A 22,470-nucleotide genomic window follows, 5' to 3' on the forward strand; every position below is an offset into this window, starting at 1 on the left:
CTATGCATTTAGGTACAAAAATTACAATTTTTTTTTTATCTCGAACATCAAAAAAAAAATTTTTTTTAATCAAGGTTAACCCCTTGCCAAAAAATAGTGCATTTTCAAAAATTTCCTCCAAACCATTCGAGTGAGACATCAAAAGAAATGTCTTTTTAAGCTCTATTCAAAACAACTAAAAGCTAAACGTTGCTTGTAGGTCTGATTCATTAGATATTTCAAAAAACAAATCGTTTTTTTCTTACATTCTGAATCCGATATCTTTTGACCAAAGTCTCAAAATTGGTTTTAAATTAAGGATAAATGTATTTATTAACAACAAGCATATTCAGGTTAAAAAAAAAAAATAAAAATGTAATGTTTTTTTTTTCAATTTTCGAAAAAAAAATTATTGAGGAGCATTTTTGCAAGATTTTTCGGGAAAAAAATTTAAGCTTATTTTTTGAAAAATAAAAATGCGAATTTTCATGAATTACAAAAATAGAATTTATATTTTGTTATCTTTAAAAAAACTTCTTTGCTTTTAAGTTTATAAAAAAATTATTTATATTGAAAAAGAAAAATCGAAAGTTTTCATCCTAAAAATATATTTGTTGAGTTTTGCAAAAACGCTCCTCAATTGGTGCGTACTTGGGCACTACTTTTGGTTCCCCAATAGTATTGACGGATGACCGCTTTTGCTTGAAAGTAAAATGCGAACAAGGTTATCTGAAATTTTCATCACCGCGACCCTAAACAAAAGTTCCTCTTTTGAGTAGGTTTTATCCCTATTACCGATGTCGTAAACGACATCAAAATATACGACACCACTCAATCTGCATTCGTTTTCAAATTTTGTCACTCGTTTTCTATCGTGAACAAACGTATTTTGTTTTTAATTCTGCATTTCGTAAGTCGAAAATAAACGACGAATATGAAGAAAAACGACAGTATCTCTCGTTCAAAATTTTGCTCACGACAGAGAATTGGAAGGCGGCAAAGTTCTATTTTTTCTTGTAAAATGATGTTTTTTATACAATTTTTTAATATTTAATTCATCATACAAATTTCTCATACCCTTAATTTCCTGAAATTCACAAATCGAAATCATTCGCAGGCTGTGTGGATAAATTCACAAGAAAATTGAATGGAATAAAATTCTGGCAAAAACTGTGAATCCTTATTTCAATAAATATACAAGCATTTATTTTGTTTAGACCGATATAAATAAAAATTTAAACAAAAATTGTTCCTGAATGTATAGAAATATACCTATATGTAAATGCAAATGAAGAGGAGGCGCAAATCTCCACTGAAAGATAAATAAATTTACTGAACTTTAACTCAAATTTCAAGCAATTCACTTCACTATTTAGAATCATTCAATACTAATTTTGTCATTGTCACTAATATATTGTCCAGTAAAAAATTTCTGAATTAGAGAGCTGTCGAAAAAACGATATTACATTGGTTATCGGTAATAGGCATGATTGTCTTGCTCTGGAAAGTTCGTTGGTTTTGGGTAAGCGTAAATATGTATATATATATAATATGATTATTCGCTAGGCGGGACCCAAGTAACAAATTTCCTTTAAAAAACAGTGGTTCATTTAAGCTTTCGGTAACAAAAATTTACTTTTGGTACAATATCTGTAAGAATGGTTGATTCTCCTATTTTAATGACCAGTTCTTTTTTTTTAAGTTTTGAAAATCCTGCTTGCAAATAAACATTTTGGTGATTTGTATATTTTTTATTTTGAATGCATGATTTTCCTATTCTAAGACAAAAACCAAGCACCTACAACAAAATTTTTCTCTACAATCCAAACCAAATTCAAAGAAATGTAACAAATCAAGGTCATTACTTCATCAAAAATTGTTTAGTATCAAAATTTTCACAAACTGTACTTGATTTCATCCAATAATTCATTATAATGAGCTCCTCTCCTTATTAAGCAAGCACCATCCAACAGAAGAAACAAAAAGAAAAAAAAAAAACTCTTTTCAAGCTATATCACAACTTTTTTGAAATGACTCGTTTCCTTTCTTCATTAGAAAACATTCATCATCTTTTGCCACCTGACGACTGACATACACCTCCTGACTCATAACAGCTACCCAATTAGTCAATACCTACCTTTCCTAATGCTAACCTACTATAAGACCTACTTCTATACAGTATAATAACGACGAACGTGGGCTACTTTTGTAAAAGAGGTCTTAAGCTATTTTAATCCCACCTCATGCCATCAAATGCCTTTCTCTCTCTCAACAATCTCGTTAAGGAAGTGTTAACGTTCAAAATTGCGTGATTCCTCATACAACAACCCTCTCAAACTCTCGTTATGAAAGTTTATTATTTATTATTTATTAACCTCCCCCTCACACTTATCATCCTACTATCATACTTTTGTCCAGAAATATACACGCGTTTTAATTTGCAATTTTTATTGAACGCAATCCCAAAAGCGAAATACACTTTTGTTTTCGCCACTTAAAAATAAATTGACGGAAGAGCCGCTTTTGAGAATGAAAGCGTTCGCTGTGAACTGTGGCGATGATGGGTAAATAATGGTGACGGGTAAGGCAAGTTCGATGTTCGAGTTCGATGGACTCGAAGTAGGTGATTTATTAATCAACATTTTATTATTTATCAGTTTAATGATTATGTCTTTTCATCTTTTTGTATATTTTTTGATGCGAAATTCTTTTATCTCATAATTTTCTTTTTGTTTTTGATTTTTGACAGGTGACATTACAGCTGTGATGACCTATCAAGATATCGGTCAACACATGGCAGACATTCTAGACCAAGGAATCGAAATAAACGCATCGATAAGCAAAGGCAGAACTGGAACACGCCCATTGAATACGTTAAATAAGTAAGTATCCCACAAACAATAAAGAAAATAGTTAATAAATCAATAAAACCATTGCCGACTTGATTTGTGTCCAACAATCAACGGGTCTACATTTTTTAATCAGCTTTGACGTTTTAAGTTTGACGAGGAAAACAAATCAATTTATCAAGAAGAAAGAAGTGAAAAAGAGTTTTGCACTGACTGAGGTCGATGAGTGCATTGATTTATCACTGAACGCACTCAAGACTGTCAGTTGTTATTATAGTCTTTCTAGGTTCAATTTTCTAGCACGCGAAGTCTTCTATCTTTGGATCCATAAATTCTTTGTTTTGTGAAAAGTTTTTATTTTTATCACCTGTCTACTAAATTTGGAAGATTAGTTTGAAAGAAATCCGTTTTCTTTAGTGAAATAATAAATTTACGATCATTTTGGAATTTTTTTCTATTTCTTTTTGTCTGCGAGAGAGCTTCACATTTTTATGAGATACTTTTAGGATTTACATTTTTCTAAGATAGATTTATGGATGCAAGGTGTTTTTTTTTTATTATGAGGGTTAAATTGGGGGGATTTTCAGCATCTTGAAATGATTTCTTTATAATTTTGAATGAATTTTTTTAGAGACAAGACAACCTTCTTCAATTATGCGGGTGAACTGATTAAGACACTTCGACATCAACCAAACTAAAAAAGAGGTTGGAGGGGGATTGTGTTAAGTCACGTGTAATAGATTAAAATCCTAGAAAGAATAATTGAGAGATGCTTTACTTTTATTATAAAATTTATATTAAGAATCACCCTTTTCAATCTTATTTTTTAAGCTTTTTATGAATTAATCATCTTATATATTTTAATGAGGAAAAAGAAGAAGAAAATTTGAAGAGAGTTTTAACCTTTTTAGACAAATACAAAAAAAAAAAAAACAGTGAATAATATTTGTAAAGTTTGTGTTATAGATTAAAATGGATTATTTTAACAACATTTTCCGTGAATTCAAGGGAATTATTTTAAAATAATTTGTAGAGAAAATAAATAAAATGCACGAGTTGCTTAATAATCACTAAGCTTATGAAATAAATAATCGTGCTCTCTATTTAACGCAGTATTTTTAGCTAATTTTCTCGGAATAAGTTCTAACCTAACTTATATTATTTTGAAACAATGCAGGTGCTTAAAAATAGTTAAGTCAATATGATTTTTAAGTTGGCTGGATATTTTTTAAAATTATTTTTCAGAGTAAAAAAAAAAAAAACAAAATTAAATGGAATTTCATGTTTGAATCTATTATAAATTTCTAAAAACTAAAATTTACAAAAGCAGTGCTTTAAATTTTTTAAATGCCACAAATTACAAAAGAATACATTTAATTTAAAAGTTTTAAGTAAAAATTAAACGCACGAAATTAGTTTGTGTGAAGAAGAATTTTTTGTTATTTGTTGAAAATTGTAAGTGCTCCTTAAAAAATAATTTTAAGAAAGTATTTAGGTATGATCATAGAAAAAATAATTTTGACTAGCCCGTTTTTGAAAAATCTATATGTATATTAGACTGATTCAAAAAAAAATTTTTTTTTTTTGTTCAAAGCATTGTTGAAAATATTGTTGGAAATGACTAAAACAAAATACTGTAAAAGTTTCAGCCCTTAATGTTAACATTTAGTACCGCCGCATCGCAAATTTCTATTTCCCATACGATTTGTATGGGAAAGATTGTGTATTTGTGTTTAGAATTTTTTATCTTTTTAATGGTTCATCAAAAAGGCTAGATTTAATCATTTTCTTGTATAAAATTGAACGCTCTACAAAATTGCATTTATAAAATTTAAAAAAAACGGACGCGAAAAATTGATTAAAATAATTTTTAGTTGAAAAAATGAATAATTCGAATTTATTGAAGAAATCTAATATGATAGTATTAGGGGTTTTAGAGTTATATAAAAGGATCTGTGAAACCAAAACACAACATAGAATACAAATATTCGAAAATTTTGCCAAATTTTTTGAAAAACCTAATAATTTCGTCAAAAAATCGGAAAAAAAAATGGGAAAAAACTACTTTTTATATTTTAAAGTTGAATAACTTCGAAACGCGGGGGTAAATCAAAAAAATTAACAAGAGCTTTTTTGTAGAGCGGACAATTTTACAAAAGAAAATGATTTTTTCAAGCCTTTTGGATGAACCATTAAAAAGATAAAAAATTCTAAACACAAATACACAATCTTTCCCATACAAATCGTATGGGAAATAGAAATTTGCGATGCGGCGGTACTAAATGTTAACATTAATGGCTGAAACTTTTACAGTATTTTTTTTTCGTCATTTCCAACAATATTTTCAACAATGCTTTGAACAAAAAAAAAAAAAAATTTTTTTGAATCAGTCTAATGTATATATATATAACTTTAATAAGCTTTCATATCATGATTTTTTAAATGCTTCTACATAAAAATTTGAAATTGGTTTATAAATTTTGTAGAAAGTCAGAAATGATAGGTACAGATAACAAAAGTTCAAAAGTACGATTTTCATTTTATACATGCGATAGTATTACAGAATTTCTTTATCTAGATCTTTTTAAGCTGTTTTTGAGAAAAGTATTTTTTTTTCATTTTGGTTAAATATACCATAAATTTTGATTTTAAGAATAAAATTTCAATTTTCCCTCTAGGGAATCTCATAACTAACAAATTTGAAGGAAAATGATTTAGGTATAGTTTAGACCACATAAACCGAATTGCATTATCTACTCAGTAATGTCTCGTTAATATTATATTTGATTATTACTAAACCCTACAAATGCTGAAAATTCAATGAGTATTCGGTTCAAATGCTGGAAACTTAGGTTTGATTCCTTTCGCCGTGCCAACTTTTTTTCCTTTTTTGTGTTCTTAAAGTTAATACCTATTCCATACTTTAGTAAAAAATATAAATTTGGGAAAATCTTCAAGAATAAGTTATAACACGATAGCTAAAATAAAAAAGACTAAAATTTCAAAAAAATGCAAAATTTAAATCCAAAAATGTATTTCTTTAAAACATTTATTTAAAAAAAATTTGATAAAAGTGAATAAATCTTCTAAAAGAAATTCAGAATTTATAAAATTGGTTCTATGACAAGTAAGGTCAATAATTACTTTGTAAGAAAAATTTTTTTTGTGAAAAGATAGACCTTATCCAAAAACTCTTAGAATCGTTAAAGGAGATTTTAACAAATGTATGCTTTTCTTAAATAAACACATTACAGGTTTCGTTTAATGAGGTTCTTAAAAAATTACATCCTCTGTACAATAGACTGGGCCAAAAAAATAAAATATTTTTTTTTTTGAAAGTTACTTCAAAAATCTTGTTCAGGATGAAGAAAAAAAAATTTGGTGAAAATTTGAGCCGTTAAAAAAAATTTTAAGAGGTCTATCATCGGTGTTTTTTATTTTTATACATGATATGATGTTTTACAACAGAACTGCTAGACGATCAAAGTAAAAAAAATTTCTGTTCATTTTTTCTTATATAGAATTAAATTTCCTACAAAAAAGATCGAATTGAAAATTTTCGTCAGACGAGCCGTATTCGAGTAATTAAGCTTTTTAAATCGAAGTGTTTTTTCAATTTGCCTGTTTCACTTTGGAATTTTGTGATGAGCAAATAAGTGAATAGAAAAATAAAACCTCGACAGATTCTTATAGGAAATTTAATTCTCTACAAAAAAGGTCTTGCAGTAATTTTCCCTAAATAGAGTTTTGAAGAAGTTATTCACGATTTAAATCTAGAAAAAAATTAAAAAATCAATTTTCAATTTCAAAATTTTCTAATTCACTGAAAATTCAATATTTTCAAATTAGCAAGATGTTTTCTTGTAGGGAATTAAACGTTCTATAAAAAGTTCCTTGGCAGCAAATTAATTGCTTTAACCGTTAAGAAGATATTCGTATCAAAACCAATGCCCACTGATTTCAATAATTTTCTTATGACAAGTATGCATTTGCGATTTGAATACGATTATCTTCTAAACGGTTAAAGCAATTAATTTGCTGCCAAGGAACTTTTTATAGAACGTTTAATTCCCTACAAGAAAACATCTTGCTAATTTGAAAATATTGAATTTTCAGTGAATTAGAAAATATTGAAATTGAAAATTGATTTTTTAATTTTTTTCTAGATTTAAATCGTGAATAACTTCTTCAAAACTCAATTTAGGGAAAATTACTGCAAGACCTTTTTTGTAGAGAATTAAATTTCCTATAAGAATCTGTCGAGGTTTTATTTTTCTATTCACTTATTTGCTCATCACAAAATTCCAAAGTGAAACAGGCAAATTGAAAAAACACTTCGATTTAAAAAGCTTAATTACTCGAATACGGCTCGTCTGACGAAAATTTTCAATTAGATCTTTTTTGTAGGAAATTTAATTCTATATAAGAAAAAATGAACAGAAATTTTTTTTACTTTGATCGTCTAGCAGTTCTGTTGTAAAACATCATATCATGTATAAAAATAAAAAACACCGATGATAGACCTCTTAAAATTTTTTTTAACGGCTCAAATTTTCACCAAATTTTTTTTTCTTCATCCTGAACAAGATTTTCGAAGTAACTTTCAAAAAAAAAAATATTTTATTTTTTTGGCCCAGTCTACTGTACAACCTCCATTTTTTTTAATATAAATTTAAATATTAATTCAATATTGTTTTATTAACAAGAAACAATAATAATTAAATCCACAAATTAAATTGTTATGTTAATTTATAATTTATAAATAAAGCATTTGTTTTTCAAAATTAATTTCATATTTTATTTACGATTCAAAATTGTGCTACTGCTTTGCATGTTGTTTATAATAATGACTTTCATGAAAACTGCAGTTTTATATTCATATTATATATTTAATTATCTATATTAAATGTCTATTTCTCGACTGAAAAGGTAAAGTATCTTAAGTCGACTTAAGGTGTTTCGCGTTTTTTTATTGAACCTCAGTGTCACCCTAAAGGCCTACAGTTCTGTCTTATCGACATCTTTCTATCTCACCCCTTTGCTTTTTTATGCACAAAAACAATTTTATCTTATGTTCAAAAGACACGTATTCAAAACCTTAAGTAGACTTAAGATTATAATGGGTTAAGACTTTTTTTTATTATTGTGAAATCTTAAATTGTCTTATGCTGACTTAAGATATTTTAGCGCGTGCAAGCAGAAACAAAAGTCATCCTTAAGTTGACATAAGATAAAATATTTTTTAAAATTCCGAAAGAGTATGAAAAGGCAAATCATCTTATGTGAACTTAAGATTTTGGAAATTATTATAAAATCTTAAGTCATATTTTTCCTTATAACCGCAAAAATATTAAAAATATCTTTTTGAAATAAATTTAATAAAAAAGAACATAAAATTTGATATCTAAATGTTTTATACAGCTAAATCTAGACTTGAAAATATTTTTGGGAGGCAGCTTTGAAGTGTTTTTTTGCTCTCCTGAAAATCATCAAAATTGACATAAGATACTTAACCTTTTCAGTCGAGATTTATAATTTGTATTAAAAAAGCAAACAATGCATTTCATTAAATAAACAGTCCGTTCTATGAAAACAAAGGAGTGACAGTGGGCTTTAAGAGTTCAAAATTGATATTATGAGAACAAAATAATTTTGTTATGCATTTCAGTATGAACTCTTATAACGACCCGAACCACTTTTTTTTGCGCTTATGAACATTATGGAAAACTTCCCATGACCCCTATATAATGTCAATGGTTTTAGGCTGAAGAAAAAAAAATCACAAAAAAAATTTGTTAAACAAAAAAATGTTACACATACGCCACAGTGACCGTTAAAATTTAAACCTTAAAGCATGATCCAAAATTTGCTACCACTATATTTCAACTTTGACAAATTTTTGGTTGGTGCGTTTTTTATTTCCATAGCAAATTATTTTTTTTCAGTATTGAAATGAAGTTCTTGAGACTCAAAACATTTTTTATACTAATTTTGAGGCATATTATTCTGATTTTAAAGAAAAATCTAAAAGGACTAAAAACTTTGAGGTCAAATGTGTGATAGAAATGAATGTAAAAATAATTTTAATGGTGAAATTTTAGACATGTTAAATAAGAAACTAGAAACTGGAAACCGATTGTTTGTTTCGAAAAAAAATTTTTTCCAACTATCAAAAATTTTTAAAAAAATTATCTATCATTATTAAATTTATCTTGCATAAAACTAATAAAAGTAATAAAATATGTACATAAATTATATTGAACTAACATCTCAAAAATTTAGTTCGGAATCTGAATTCAGTAATTTAGTTTATTTGTTTTCAGGACTTCAGTGCTCTTCGTATCGATTTCTTTCATAGTCCTGATGATAATCTCTCTAGTTTGGCTAATATTCTATTACATTCAAAGATTTAGATATCTTCAATCAAAGGACCAACAATCTGTAAGTTTTAGGTACTTAAAATAAAAAAAAATTTAATTTTATAAATTTTTTTAAATTCCAAAAACAAAGAGACACCTTTGTTCAGTAACAAAAAAAGCCATAATGAAAATTCCCACAAAGACTGGTAAAAGCAACGACAAAGATGGCGATAGCGATTGTTGTGCCATCTGTATTGAAGCATATAAATCATCCGACTGTATACGGGTACTTCCGTGCAAGTATGTATCATCCAAATATAATTTTCTTTATTTTGAAAAGAAATAATAATTTCTGTATTATCTTTTTTTTTTTTGTATTTAGACATGAATTCCATAAAAACTGCATCGATCCATGGTTAATTGAACATCGCACATGTCCAATGTGCAAATTAGATGTACTAAAATTTTATGGCTATGTGGTGGGTGAGCCGCAATCAGCAACATTAACATCGACAAACGAACGAATCATTAATGCTAATAATGATCATTTAATTGTTACACCATCAACAAATAATATTATTAGTACTCATTTTGCTAATAATAGTAGTAACAATCATCCAAGAAATACTATAAATAGTAGTGCAAATAGTAGTGTTTCTGCTACTGCTACAGCTGGTAATAATAGTTATCCAGTAAATGTTATTATGATAAGTCGTGCAATACCAGCAACTATTGATGCATCAACAACAACAACCACAACAACAACACAAAACAGTGATAATAGATTAAATATTAATGCTAATACTATTGAAGTAAATAGTAGTAGCAATATTAGTAGTAATAATAGTAATAGTAGTAGTACTGGTATTACAACCAGTACGGCTAGTCGTCAAGTGACTGATGTTTAGATATGTAAGCTTTATTTTTCATAAATTTTTATTTTTATTTTTTTAAATTTTTGTTTTTATTTTAAACCAAAGTCAAAGCTTAAAAAAATTCTGAACTGGTAAAAATACTTCCTTAATTAATTTTCCTTGCAAAAAATATTGTAAAGATGAATATTACCAATACCTGCCCATATTCTTATTTTTTTTATTTCTCCAAAAAAAGTTGAAGGTTTTGACAGGTTTAATCCAAGATTTATGCCAGAAATCAAAAATATTGCTATATTAAAAGTGAACTACAAGAAAGTGATGGAAGTGTTTTTCGAAAAACTTGGAAATATGACCCTTATTGAGAAAAAAAAAATCATGAATGAAGATTTTAATGATATTCTTCTAACATATCTACCCGAATAGCCAAACTGATAAGTTAGTATATTAACAAAGTATTGAAAAGTTTCGAAAAGGCTGCTTTTTAAGCTGGTATTAACGTTGTTTTCGAACAAATAACATGATATTTTAAAAAATAGCTTTTAGTTGCTTTACCAAACTTGGGAAATACTGTTTATCAAGAAATGTAGTTGTACAAAACTTCTGAAGTTGTGGTAATCTTTATACCCAACAGAGATAGTGATGCAAGTTAGTGCTGTGAATAAACGCTAAGCGAAATAACGCCAAACCTCAAAGTTCGGCTTCACGTTAGCGAAATAAAATTTCAACATTCGATCTAATAGCACTTTGTCTAAGTGAAATAAGGTCGGGGTCCAAGAAAAGTACCTAAGAATTCAAGCAGACACAGGGACATAATGCCCATACTAATTTTTGTTTTAATTAAAAGAGACATAAGGTCCAAATTCATTAGGAAACATAAATTGTGAATCAATTTCGGACTTATGTTTGCAGAGTGACATTAGTTCCAAATAAAAATTGAGGGACTTAAAGAGCTCCTACTATTCACTTACTTAAATGAATGAATTTTAGAAATGATAAAAATGAGGAGTTTTAGTACCAAACTGGGAAAAAGAGATGAGGGCTGGGAATAAACTTATGCAACTTTAGTTTTTGTAAACTTGAGAACAGAAACTTTAAGAATTCTTTATTACAGAGATAAGCTCATTGAGATATTTAGAACTCAAATTAAATAAATGTCAAAAACTGAACAATACACTCTCCGCAATTCAAAAAATTCTTTTCAACTAATTTTATTTTGATAATTTTGCTTATTTCGTATTTTATATTGGGCACGTTCAGGAAATATTAGGGACTAGATATTAAGGCAACGTCATTTTCTGAACGGAAATTTGAGTAAATTGACTAAATTAGTTTGGATGTGATGTTATTGTCAAATTCCGAAATTTATTTAAGAATTTTACCGGTCGCATGGGTAATAGACCAGTGCCAATCCGGTTTTCAGAGGGCAAAAGTTGAACAAATTATTAGCAGCATAAGGGTGATGGGAAAATTTAGGATAAATGGTATATGAAAGGGGAAAAATAAATTGCCCACAAAAAAATTGGGGGAAAGGGGGTGGGTGGGCGAAAAAGTGGGATGGGTGTCAAAAATTATGGTTTTTTACAATTTCTGTCAAAACTAGACGTCCGATCGAAAAAAGTCAAATGCAAAAGTTGTAGGTAATATAAATGTCTACAACTTTTACTCAAACAATTTTTTTCTATAACCTCAAAAATATTGGAAAAAATGCAAAAATACGATTTTTTTATTTTTTATTTTGGTTGGTTGGGTTTTAACAAAACTTGGTTAAAAACTGCTTTGTTATGTTTTCTATCTAATAAAAATGTTTTTCGGGAAAAAGTGAATTTTTGAATTATTGACGAATTTAATTTGAAAAAATAGCCTATTTTTCAATCAAAAAAGTTACCGAAAAAATTTTGGAATGCAATTATTTAGCTTAAAACCGTTTTTTAAAGATTGTGTGGAAAAACTATACTTTTGTTTTAGAAAATATTGAGAAAAATTGAAAAAGACAAAAAAACGATTTTTAATATTTATTTTTTCGTAAATGACAGTAATACTGGCGATAAATAATTTTCCATAGAAACCAAATTATACTTTTCCAATGGTCATTGACCTTTTTAATTTGAATCAAGCACTAGAATAGCTCTAACGTGCAAAGTTTTTGAGATATTGAATTTTGAACGTCCAAAACACTATTTTTCTGATTTTTGGCATGGTAATATGTCAAAAACGTGATGTGATAGAATTTTTTTGACTTCGGATTCGAGCTCAGCGCACAAAAAAATATTAGAAAAATATACTTTGATTTCTATAAAAAAAATTTTTTGACTAGTGAAATCGAACAGGGCAGAAAAAATCGAATGCCTTGTTCGATTTCACTAGTCAAAAAGTTTTTTTTTGACACCCACCCCACTTTTTCGCCCACCCACCCCCTTTCCCCCAATTTTTTTGTGGGCAATTTATTTTTCCCCTTTCATATACCATTTATCCTAAATTTTCGCATCACCCTTATGCTGCTAATAATTTTTTTATTTTCAAAAATTATTGGCACTGGTCTATAAGACAATAAACTTCCCTTAACTATAATGAATAAATAAAATGAATTATAACCGATAATGCACTTTTTAGTTGTTTTTCACACACAAATAAATTTAATTTTGCTAAAATAATTCTTTAATTAAAAACAATCTGCTGTCATGTTGACAAAAAAAACTTTCCTAAATTTTTAGGGAAAATTTTCGAAAAAATCGAATTTTTAAAGTTTCTGTTCTCAAATTCACAAAAACTAAAGTTGCATAAGTTTATTTCCAGCTTATTAAGTGGCGCTTAAGAAAATTTTTTTTACTGAAATTAGTAGTTTTCTATTAATTTTTAAAAGAGCGTTCAGGAGGACTGAGCCCATAAAAAAATTCCATAAAATATAGTCAATCATACTAATATATCTAAATTATTCCATCTTTCAAAATATTTGAGATTAAGCTATGCCCCATTAAAAAAAATCACGTGTACAATTCGCACGTGGTAGAAGTGAATCCTTAAAAAAAAAACATTGTCCTTGAAAAAAAAACGAAAAAATCTAACTTTTTTTATTCCATCACCTTTAAATCCTTTTTCTTTATATGACAACTTATATCATCTGAAAGCTTATTGTTTCAGCTCAAAATAGTTATATTGTCCATGCCGATACACCATCAACAAAAACAGCTACAATTTTTTGAACACAATCAGTTTTCATCAAAAAAAGCACAAAAATCAATCTTTTTTTTTCTTTTAACACCATTAAATCCATTTTTTTAAATGACAACCTATAACAAATGTATATCATCCAAATTTTTATTATTTCACCTTTTATTTGAAGCTTAAATCATATTTATACCATTCTTACAAAAAAAGTAAGAGTTTTTTAAAACCAACAGTGTCGAAATTTCAAACTGTTGACTGGTCCAGTGAAAAAGTGAAAAAATGCTTAATCGGCATTATTTCACTTTCGTAAAGGCCGAATTTTGGAATTCAACGTTATTTCACTCGTCGTTATTTCACGGCTCCAACGCTCCGATGCAAGCTTCTTTAATCATCAAAAATTTTTAAGATTACTGTGCTAAATTCTGGAAAAATTGTTCCTAAATTATTTTCATTCTTTGCAAATTTATTTCATATGGCATTTAAAAGGATTGTTTGTTCAGTTGTTGTTGATAAATTGAATGTTTCATGGTTTTAATTATTGGAATTATCATAGTAAAGTATAAGTTTTCAAATTATACATTTGAAGTAATTTTTAAAATATTAAAATACAAAGTTACACGAAATAAGCAAAATTATCAAAATAAAACTAGTTGGAAAGAAATTTCTTTGAATTGCGTAGAGTAGATTTATCGAGCTTTTGACATTTTGTATTTAAAGTTCTCAATTACATAGCTGGCAGGTTGTTTATTAACAGATTAAGCTAAAGTGACTTTTAACCCCCTGTAGGCACACCTCTTTTTTGTGACGCGTGATAAGCACACGGGTGCGAATTTGGTTTATACTTTTTTCATGTCGCTAGAACTTTTTTCGGTCTCAATATTTTATAGAGAATAATATATGAAATCGATGTAGAATTTTTCGAGGAATTCGAATATTGCATTCACAATTTCAAAAAAATATATAAAAGAGATTTTTTTGTGACCACTTTTTTGAAAAATCATATTTTTTTTTTATTTTTGTCCTGCCAAATTCGCACCCGTGTGTCGACAGAGGGTTAATATTCTCAAAGAGAGTTATTAAGAACTATCCAACCAAAATATTTTAGAAAACAAAGTATACCTATTTAAAGATTTCTTTGAAAGTTTCGTTGAGTTAGTACCAAGATTATTTTTTTTTTTTTTTGTTTAGGGACATCTATCTAAAATGTCAAAATTTAATCATTGACAAATCTTACTTATGGTGAGCTGTGATTTAAAATTACGTTCTATCCCAAGCCAACTGCTTCCATTTAAGCACTTCAAGTTGTCTACTTATTATTGTTAAATGCGACTTAAGATCTCCCAAAATGTAAATATTTGCTCAGTAGTGGACTTTCCTGATCTACACTGCACTGATATGGATCTGTCAGATTGTTTAAGAAGGGCTTGTGACGTTTACATAATACTAGTAAGATCGCCTCGTTATCAAAAAAGGGCTAAGTTCATTGATGAAAAGTTTTTCCTAAGTGTGGTTGATCAGTTTGTTCGGTAATTGGTTTGCAGCTCGCAGAAGAAACTAATTTTCTTGATTTTGAATTCGATTTCTAGTAATTTTTGTATAGAATTTCCAATATGATCTTGTTGTTCCCACAAAACCACATCACTTTCATCATAATAATCCGCAACACTCTGTAAGTTTTTTTAAGCTAGTAAAGTTGCTTTAAAATGTCACAAATTTTTTGACATTTAAAGTCTTAACTCTGGCGTTAAAATTGACTTTTCCGTACTTAAACACAATTTAAAATAAAAAAAAAATACATATTGAAGAAAAAAAAATATCTATTTGACGAAACAGAAAAAAAATATTATCAAAACTGTGACACAAAATATTATTATTAAACACAAAAAAAAATAAAGTAGACATTAAAAAAATTACATTTAAGCGTTCCTTAAACTTAAAACAAACAAAAAAAAAAAAACTTTAAAAAATCAACTGTAAATATAAAAAAAAAAATTACTGAATATTGTAAAATATACTATAACATAATTTAGAAGAAAAAAAAAATAATGTATAAACACAAAAATTTTAAATCAAGACTTATAAAGTTATGTTTTAGCTTTTGCTAGAAAACTTATTTCAAACGTATTTTTTACAAGTATAAAATGCTTTTTGTTGTTTTTTTAATTTTATTTTGTTTTTGCTTAAATTTAGCCAGTTTCAAAATATCATCCATAAAAAAAAAAAATATTGAAGGTGCCAAAATAAGTTTAAACAAAAAAGAAAAATTATAAATCATTAAGTTTAGATAAACAAATTGTGTTAATTTAAATATTTAAATAAGTTGTATTATAAATAATAAATTTGTTTGTGCTAGTTAAGCTTAGAGTTGAGTTTATTTTTTTGTTTATAAATTCTATATTTTGGCTAAGATAAATAATTTTATTTAAATGTGCAATTTATCACAAGAACAACAATAATTATTAAATGATTATATTATATTGTTATGTTTATTGATTTTGAAGTAAAAAAATAATAAATTAAAACACACACACAACTTATAGTTTAGGTATACTTATATAAAAAATTATTATTGTAATGCTAGATATTAAATGTTGTATTTATGTGTAATTTTTTTTTTCCTATATGCTAAATGAGAACTTTTCATTCAAATTTTTATATACATTACATACAAAGAAGAAATGAAAAAGAATCAAGAAAAATTACTATAAAATAAAAATAAATAATGTAATAAATTGATATTGTTTCATTAAATTGTTGCTTTTTTCATTGTTGTTTATCATTTTGAGATATTTGCTTCATATCACAGACATTTTTCAACACTGGCTTTAATATAATGTTTCATGCACAATGCTTAATTCATAATGAATAATTAAGGCACGTCTACACAACTTATATACAAAATAAATTTTAAATTTTTTAATAACGATCGCGATCAACCCGATCGATCGGGTTGATAACCCCTTTGACTGAAAGTCCAAGTTTTTCATTTCCTGATTAACCTGGATTTGGGCTTAGCCTTGATAAGTCAGAGATTAAAAACTACAAATATCATTGCTTATTTAAGTGTCCTGAATAACTCTTCAAAACTCCCCAAGGAAATCGTGTCTACCTCAAAGATAATTCAAGGCCAAATTTAGAACATATCGACTTTTAACATAACTCTAGAACGGTAAGTTCTAGAAAATATTACTTGCAAAGGTTGTAGAACACTCAATAATCTACAAAAAATGTTTTGACACCTTATTTATCTAAAATATTGATATTTTAAAATATTAGAATGTTAAATAACTTACCCACTATTTAAAAATTTCTTCAATGAAATATGTATATCATTTAACACTTTAACAGTTTTTTGCGATAACCCTAAATTTTCAGCCATTTACATTTTCAATATTTTTTAAAGTAACGATTTTATGCAACTGATCGTTCGTAAAGAAATGAAATGCGTGACTGGGTAGCACGAACTTGCTCTTATGTAAAAATTGGCTTAAAATGTTAAAGTTAGAATTCATAAATCAAACATTTTAATTTAATTTTTGCATTAATTTAGTAAGAAATGTAAAAAAAGTATTGAAAACTGCGTATGCAATTTGGCTTCTGGCAAAACAAAGAATTTTTGAACATTTTTTTTTGTTTAATTGCAGAAACCATTTTTTTTATTAGTTTTTTTTTTTTAATAAAAAATTTAAAAAAATATCAAAAAAAAAACTAGTAGGTATGAGACTTTGAAAAAAATTATTATTCGACACATAAAAACAAAAATGAAAAAAAAAAATATCAGCCCGGTTTGCAAGAAATTGATTTTTCACAAAAAAAAAATAATTGGATATTTTATGGTTTTGAAAATTTTAAGACAATTTTATATAACGGCCACTAAGACACTTTTATCTAAAATTTTCGTTTAAATAGGCTTAGTCGTTTATGAGAAAGTCAGAAATCAAGAAACCGACTCTATGACAGGTAGCGCTAATAATAGCTCAAAAAATTTGTATTTTTATTTCAAAAATAGGACTTTGTTTGCCACAGTACACGAACCTTCTTTTCTAATTAAAATCGTATAGGAAATTAATAGGTATACATAATCTGAAATTTGAACTAAATTTATTTACAAAATTATCTCATTTAGGGTGTAGTAAAAACAGACTACAAAAACCAGCGAACAAAATTAAAATCCAATAAAATAAAAAAAAAAAATCATTTTAAATTTTCTAAAAATTGGTTAGTAACAGTATTTACATATTAATATACCAGGTGTTAAATGAATAAATAATGATACCCACATGAGTTTTGAAAACAGAATTTAAAAAAGGATTTCAAAAAAAGACATCGTATTTTTAATGGGAAAGGTGAAAGAGGGTATTTGTGCGCAAAGATTACTGTTCTTACAACAACAGATAGAATAGAACTCAGTGTGAGAAAAATGGTACGATTTTCTTCCATTTTTTAATTTAATAATTTTATAGACTCTTAATATATTTTTTAAATTAAACTACCTATATAAACTCAATCCCTAAGAAATAATTCTTCCAGCCATAAATATGGGTTTAAATTTAACTCAACTTATCACTGCACAGCTAATTATAGGACAGCCCATCAAAGGACAATTCAAAACAAAAGGAATACTTTTTTCATCAAGAGAAACACTTAAAAATATAATATAAATAAGAATCACCAAAAAGTGCTCCTTCTTAAAAGAAAAACATTTATGATCCTGAACTTTGCAGACAATTTGTCTGCTGAGGTTTGGACAGCCACCAAAGTCGCAAAACTGGTCTGATTTTGAAAAATTAAACGGCATTCGCTTCGTTAAATAAAAATCTAGGGGCGATATTTTTTAGTTTTTTTTTATTTGTCTTAACAAAAAAGTTATGGCCAAAAAACGCAAAAAGCCTATTTATAGACCGATTTGGGAAAAAAATACTGTAATCGATTGGTCGTAAAAAAATCTCTGCTCCACATTTTTTTCAAATTTTTATTGACCATAACAAGAAAGATATGACCAAAAGATTAAATATTTTCTAAATTGGAGGACGCCTTTTTAATTTTCTATTTTAATTTCCTTGTGCGCTTTCATGTGTGTGTGTGTATGTGTAAACCGTTGTGTATTCATTTTTCTTTACACTTATTCATTCTCTGAGAAGAACTTGTTGCGCGTGCACGTGAAAAATGAAACTAAATAAAGAAACGCTATTTAGAGCAATATTGTTTGTCTTTCATAATTTTTTAATTAATTTTTTGGTGGGTTTTGCGTTTTTTGACCATAACTTTTTTGTTAAGACAAATAAAAAAAAACTAAAAAATATTGCCCCTAGATTTTTATTTAACGAAGCGAATGGCGTTTATTTTATAAAAATGTGTAAATTATTACAGTGGTGACGAAAGTCCAAAAATTTTTAAATTAATTTTTTGGTGGGTTTTGCGTTTTTTGGCCATAACTTTTTTGTTAAGACAAATAAAAAAAAACTAAAAAATATCGCCCCTAGATTTTTATTTAACGAAGCGAATGGCGTTTAGTTTTTAGAAATGTGTCCATTATTACAGTGGTGACGAAAGTCCAAAAATTTTTAAATTAATTTTTTGGTGGGTTTTGCGTTTTTTGGCCATAACTTTTTTGTTAAGACAAATAAAAAAAAACTAAAAAATATCGCCCCTAGATTTTTATTTAACGAAGCGAATGCCGTTTAATTTTTCAAAATCAGACCAGTTTTGCGACTTTGGTGGCTGTCCAAACCTCAGCAGACAAATTGTCTGCAAAGTTCAGGATCATAAACATTTTTAGGTATATAATGATTTTAAAATAAATTTTTGGCATAATGACCAAAATTAAAAAGATTTTTTTACAAAAAAGGCTTTATACAGGGTGTCCCGGGATGAGATAAGAAGAATTTGAGGGATGATTCTTGGGTATATTCTATAAGAAAAAAATTGTTCTACAGTAACTCTCTATCTGCAAAGTTGATACCCTTTCGCGATGATTTAAGAAAACGCTTACTTTGGCATGCCTTTACTCATGTTAATGTTAATAACTCCGTTAATACCTACTTATGATAAAAAATTCATTAATGTCTTGATTTTTAGAAAAAATTCTTTGTACCTAATTTTAAGACATATTAAAATCTTTTTTAGTTTCTCAGATTTTCTTCTATAAATGTGTTATAAACATAGTGTTTTATAAATTTATTTTTATGAAGAAAACAATAATGAACAAAAATGTTGTTCACAAGTTTGCTAGAAAACTCATAGATTTTATGATATTTAGGAAAACCTGCACCAGGTAAAATCTCTTAAACATGTGTTTTTTTGCTTTAGTCAAAAATGGGTACGAATTTAAAATTTATTTTTGAAGTGTGCTCCTTGATTTTGTGTGCTTAATAGAACCCGTATTTTGCATTTTATTGGGAATATTAATTTATTCTATCTATTGTCAATTTTTTAATGATGGTTCAGAGAAGAATACATTCTTCTTGTTCCACAAGAAGTGCTATTGATGTCAAATAAGTATAGCTTTTCACTCCCATTCATAAAAAAGCCAATATTTTGCAGTTTGGAGAACTTGCAAATCATTGAACAGGTCCATTTCTTCACATCCAATGATAATCGTAATCTTCATCAGCCAATCTTAAAATTCGTGTCCTAAGTGGGCTGGAGCGTCATTTTGTTCGTAATATGAAAAAGCTTATTGAATCAGTGAAATATCCTGGATTTTATCTGGTAAATCATATTGGAGAACCTCCATGAATTAATATTAGCAATAAAATCCAAAAAAACGGGCTCTATCAAGCACACAAAATCAAGAAGAACTTTTTAAATAATTGTTGTTACTAGGTCTTAATTTTTGACTAAGGCAAAAAAAAAACACATTTTTTGGAGAATTTACCTGGTGCAGGTTTTCCTAAAGACATTAATGAAGTTTTTATCATAAGTATTAACGGAGTTATTAACATTAACATGAGTAAAGGCATGTCAAAGTAAGCGTTTTCTTAAATCATCGCTAAAGGGTATCAACTTTGCAGATAGAGAGTTACTGTAAAACAATTTTTTTCTTAGAATATACCAAAGAATCATCCCTCAAAGTCTTCTTATCTCATCCCGGGACACCCTCTATATAAGATCCAACTTATTTTGTAATAAAGTAAATATAGTTCTAACCGTTTTTCACGGTACCTGTAATATAACCATAAACGACTCAAACGTTTTAATAAAATTTGTTGTAAGAAAAATTTGAATTTAAAAAATATTCTTTAAAATAATGATTTTGAATTTTTTTCATCTTTTACCCACCCAATCGCGTATTTTTTTTGTTAACCCTTTTACGACAGCGAGGACATAATGTACCCCAACTTTAAGCTCTTAGGCCCAATTTATTCACTCTCCATTAAATTTAAAGACTCGATTTAAATTAAGAAATTTTAAAATTTGTATGCGATTTGATAGATTTTTAATTTTTAATTCCGACTTTAAATATAATGGAGAGTAAATAAATTGGACCAAGAGAATTGAAATATACAAATGGGGCATATATAGGAATAGCCATCTCTACCATATTAATTTTTCAGATTTTTCAGTCAAATAAAATTTTCTATATAACCAGTCCGTAACACTGCTCTTTTAAACCAAAATCTAAGCTTTCATCATTTTTGTAAGTTTTTTCAGTCAGAAAAAGCATCACAAAATATGTTTTCAAATTTTCACTTTTGTACTAGGTATTAAGGCCCATTTAGTTAAGGCTTATTATTGTTAATTTAAAATTTCACGAAAAACAAATAGCTATTGATCATTTAAAATCAAATGCTTTCATCATGAGTTTGAAATTAATTCTCCACTTACAAAAGAAAAAAAAAAAAACACTGCAGTCAAATCATTTTGATGTTTGTTTTTATTTTCCCAAAGATTATAGACAGTCACGAAAGTATAATGTCACTTGAAGGTTCCTTCTTTGACAATAATGCCGTTACAATTGATATGTCTTTTCCGAATTCACCCGAATCTCCACCAATCGCTCCTACTGGAAATGTATTTCAACAAATTGAACAATGGGAACAACGTCTGAGCCGTTACAACATCAATCCTCCTCCTGTGTTATTTCAAAATCATATACCCGAACGTTCTCAATCGTCATTATCCTTCAAAAAACATAATAATTCAGATTATGCCACGACAAACAAGCTAGGCTTTCAAAATGGAATTGTGCAAACAATGAGAAGACTTTCTCGTAATGAAGTAAGGTTTTTTTGTACTTATCTTGTCATATGATTATGGTTTCTTTTTTACTTTCAAGGATACAATTTCGATTTCCGATACAATTAAAAAACGTCGATCTCATTCAGCTGACAGCAGATTCAGCCAGAGCTTGTCGTCCTCAAATGAGGCTTATCAAAAGCTAACAACACAGGACTGGGGCACGATGCCATCTACCTCGCGGCAGTCGAGGGAAACAGTCCGTTTAACTTTAGATGTACCGGATCCAGATGTTAAAATACAAATTAACGGAAAGGGAGTCGACATTTAATTCAAACAATAAACTAAACTTTAAATACTCGACAGCTGTGCAAACGTAAATAAAGTGATAAAAGTGTGATCAAAGAATATGGGTGAAGTTGAAGTTATAAAAGTGTACCTATTATTCTGTTTTAGTAATAAACTAATTTAATATACAAAAAAATATACTTAAAAATATTTTTCGTAGTTAACATATTCTGGCAACCCTTTTTGTTAGACATCAACCATTTTAGTGATTTGGGGTGAGTATTAGGTAGCTCCGAAAATTGGACTCCGATTTGAACAATGGTTGTTGAATGAACTAAAAATTCCTAAGAGTATGCAACAGAAAAACGAATAATGCCATTAATTTATTTTCGGAGTCATTTTAAAAATGTATTTCCTTTTCCGGCCGTAAGTGGTGGTTGATAAATTCAAAAACATAACATTGACACTAAGTATGGAGGTACATTATAGGCTCTTGTCTTTTTTGGAAAACTAAGATCAGATCAAGTTTAAATAAGGTTTTGTAACTAAGCAGTTTTTTCAACCCACATTCGTCGAATCCTCTTGAGTCAGAAAAAGCTCTAAGTTGGATAATTTTTTTTTTTGTGGATTCGGGTAAAAGCCCAAATATGGGAGTTAGAGAGCTATAAAATAGATCTTTTGTTCAAAAAATATATAATTGGTTATGGAAATATATTTTTTGTAGGAATGTTACCAATTTAAAAAAAAACACCCTTTCTTAGTGCAAAAAATCTGAAA

At 27.8% G+C, this 22,470-nt stretch overlaps 1 protein-coding gene across 5 annotated transcripts in view; it reads left to right on the top strand.

Moving 5' to 3' along the window:
* Positions 1-21,852, top strand: part of LOC129919426 (E3 ubiquitin-protein ligase goliath) — a 96,027-nt gene extending 74,175 nt beyond the window's left edge. For 2 of the 5 annotated variants that reach the window (XM_056000297.1, XM_056000296.1), the window contains 6 exons: positions 2,729-2,861; positions 9,137-9,269; positions 9,339-9,487; positions 9,570-9,666; positions 21,118-21,447; positions 21,506-21,852. In XM_056000297.1, the coding sequence (XP_055856272.1) occupies positions 2,729-2,861; positions 9,137-9,269; positions 9,339-9,487; positions 9,570-9,666; positions 21,118-21,447; positions 21,506-21,736 (1,073 nt within the window). In that variant the 3' untranslated portion in view covers positions 21,737-21,852. Of the gene's footprint in view, positions 1-2,728; positions 2,862-9,136; positions 9,270-9,338; positions 9,488-9,569; positions 10,268-21,117; positions 21,448-21,505 lie in introns of those variants that run through there. The other 3 variants (XM_056000298.1, XM_056000300.1, XM_056000301.1) reach the window with 3 other exon arrangements.
* The last annotated feature ends 618 nt before the right edge of the window (positions 21,853-22,470 follow it).

This window comes from Episyrphus balteatus, chromosome 4 (assembly GCF_945859705.1).
Source record: "Episyrphus balteatus chromosome 4, idEpiBalt1.1, whole genome shotgun sequence".
Classification (NCBI taxonomy): domain Eukaryota; kingdom Metazoa; phylum Arthropoda; class Insecta; order Diptera; family Syrphidae; genus Episyrphus; species Episyrphus balteatus.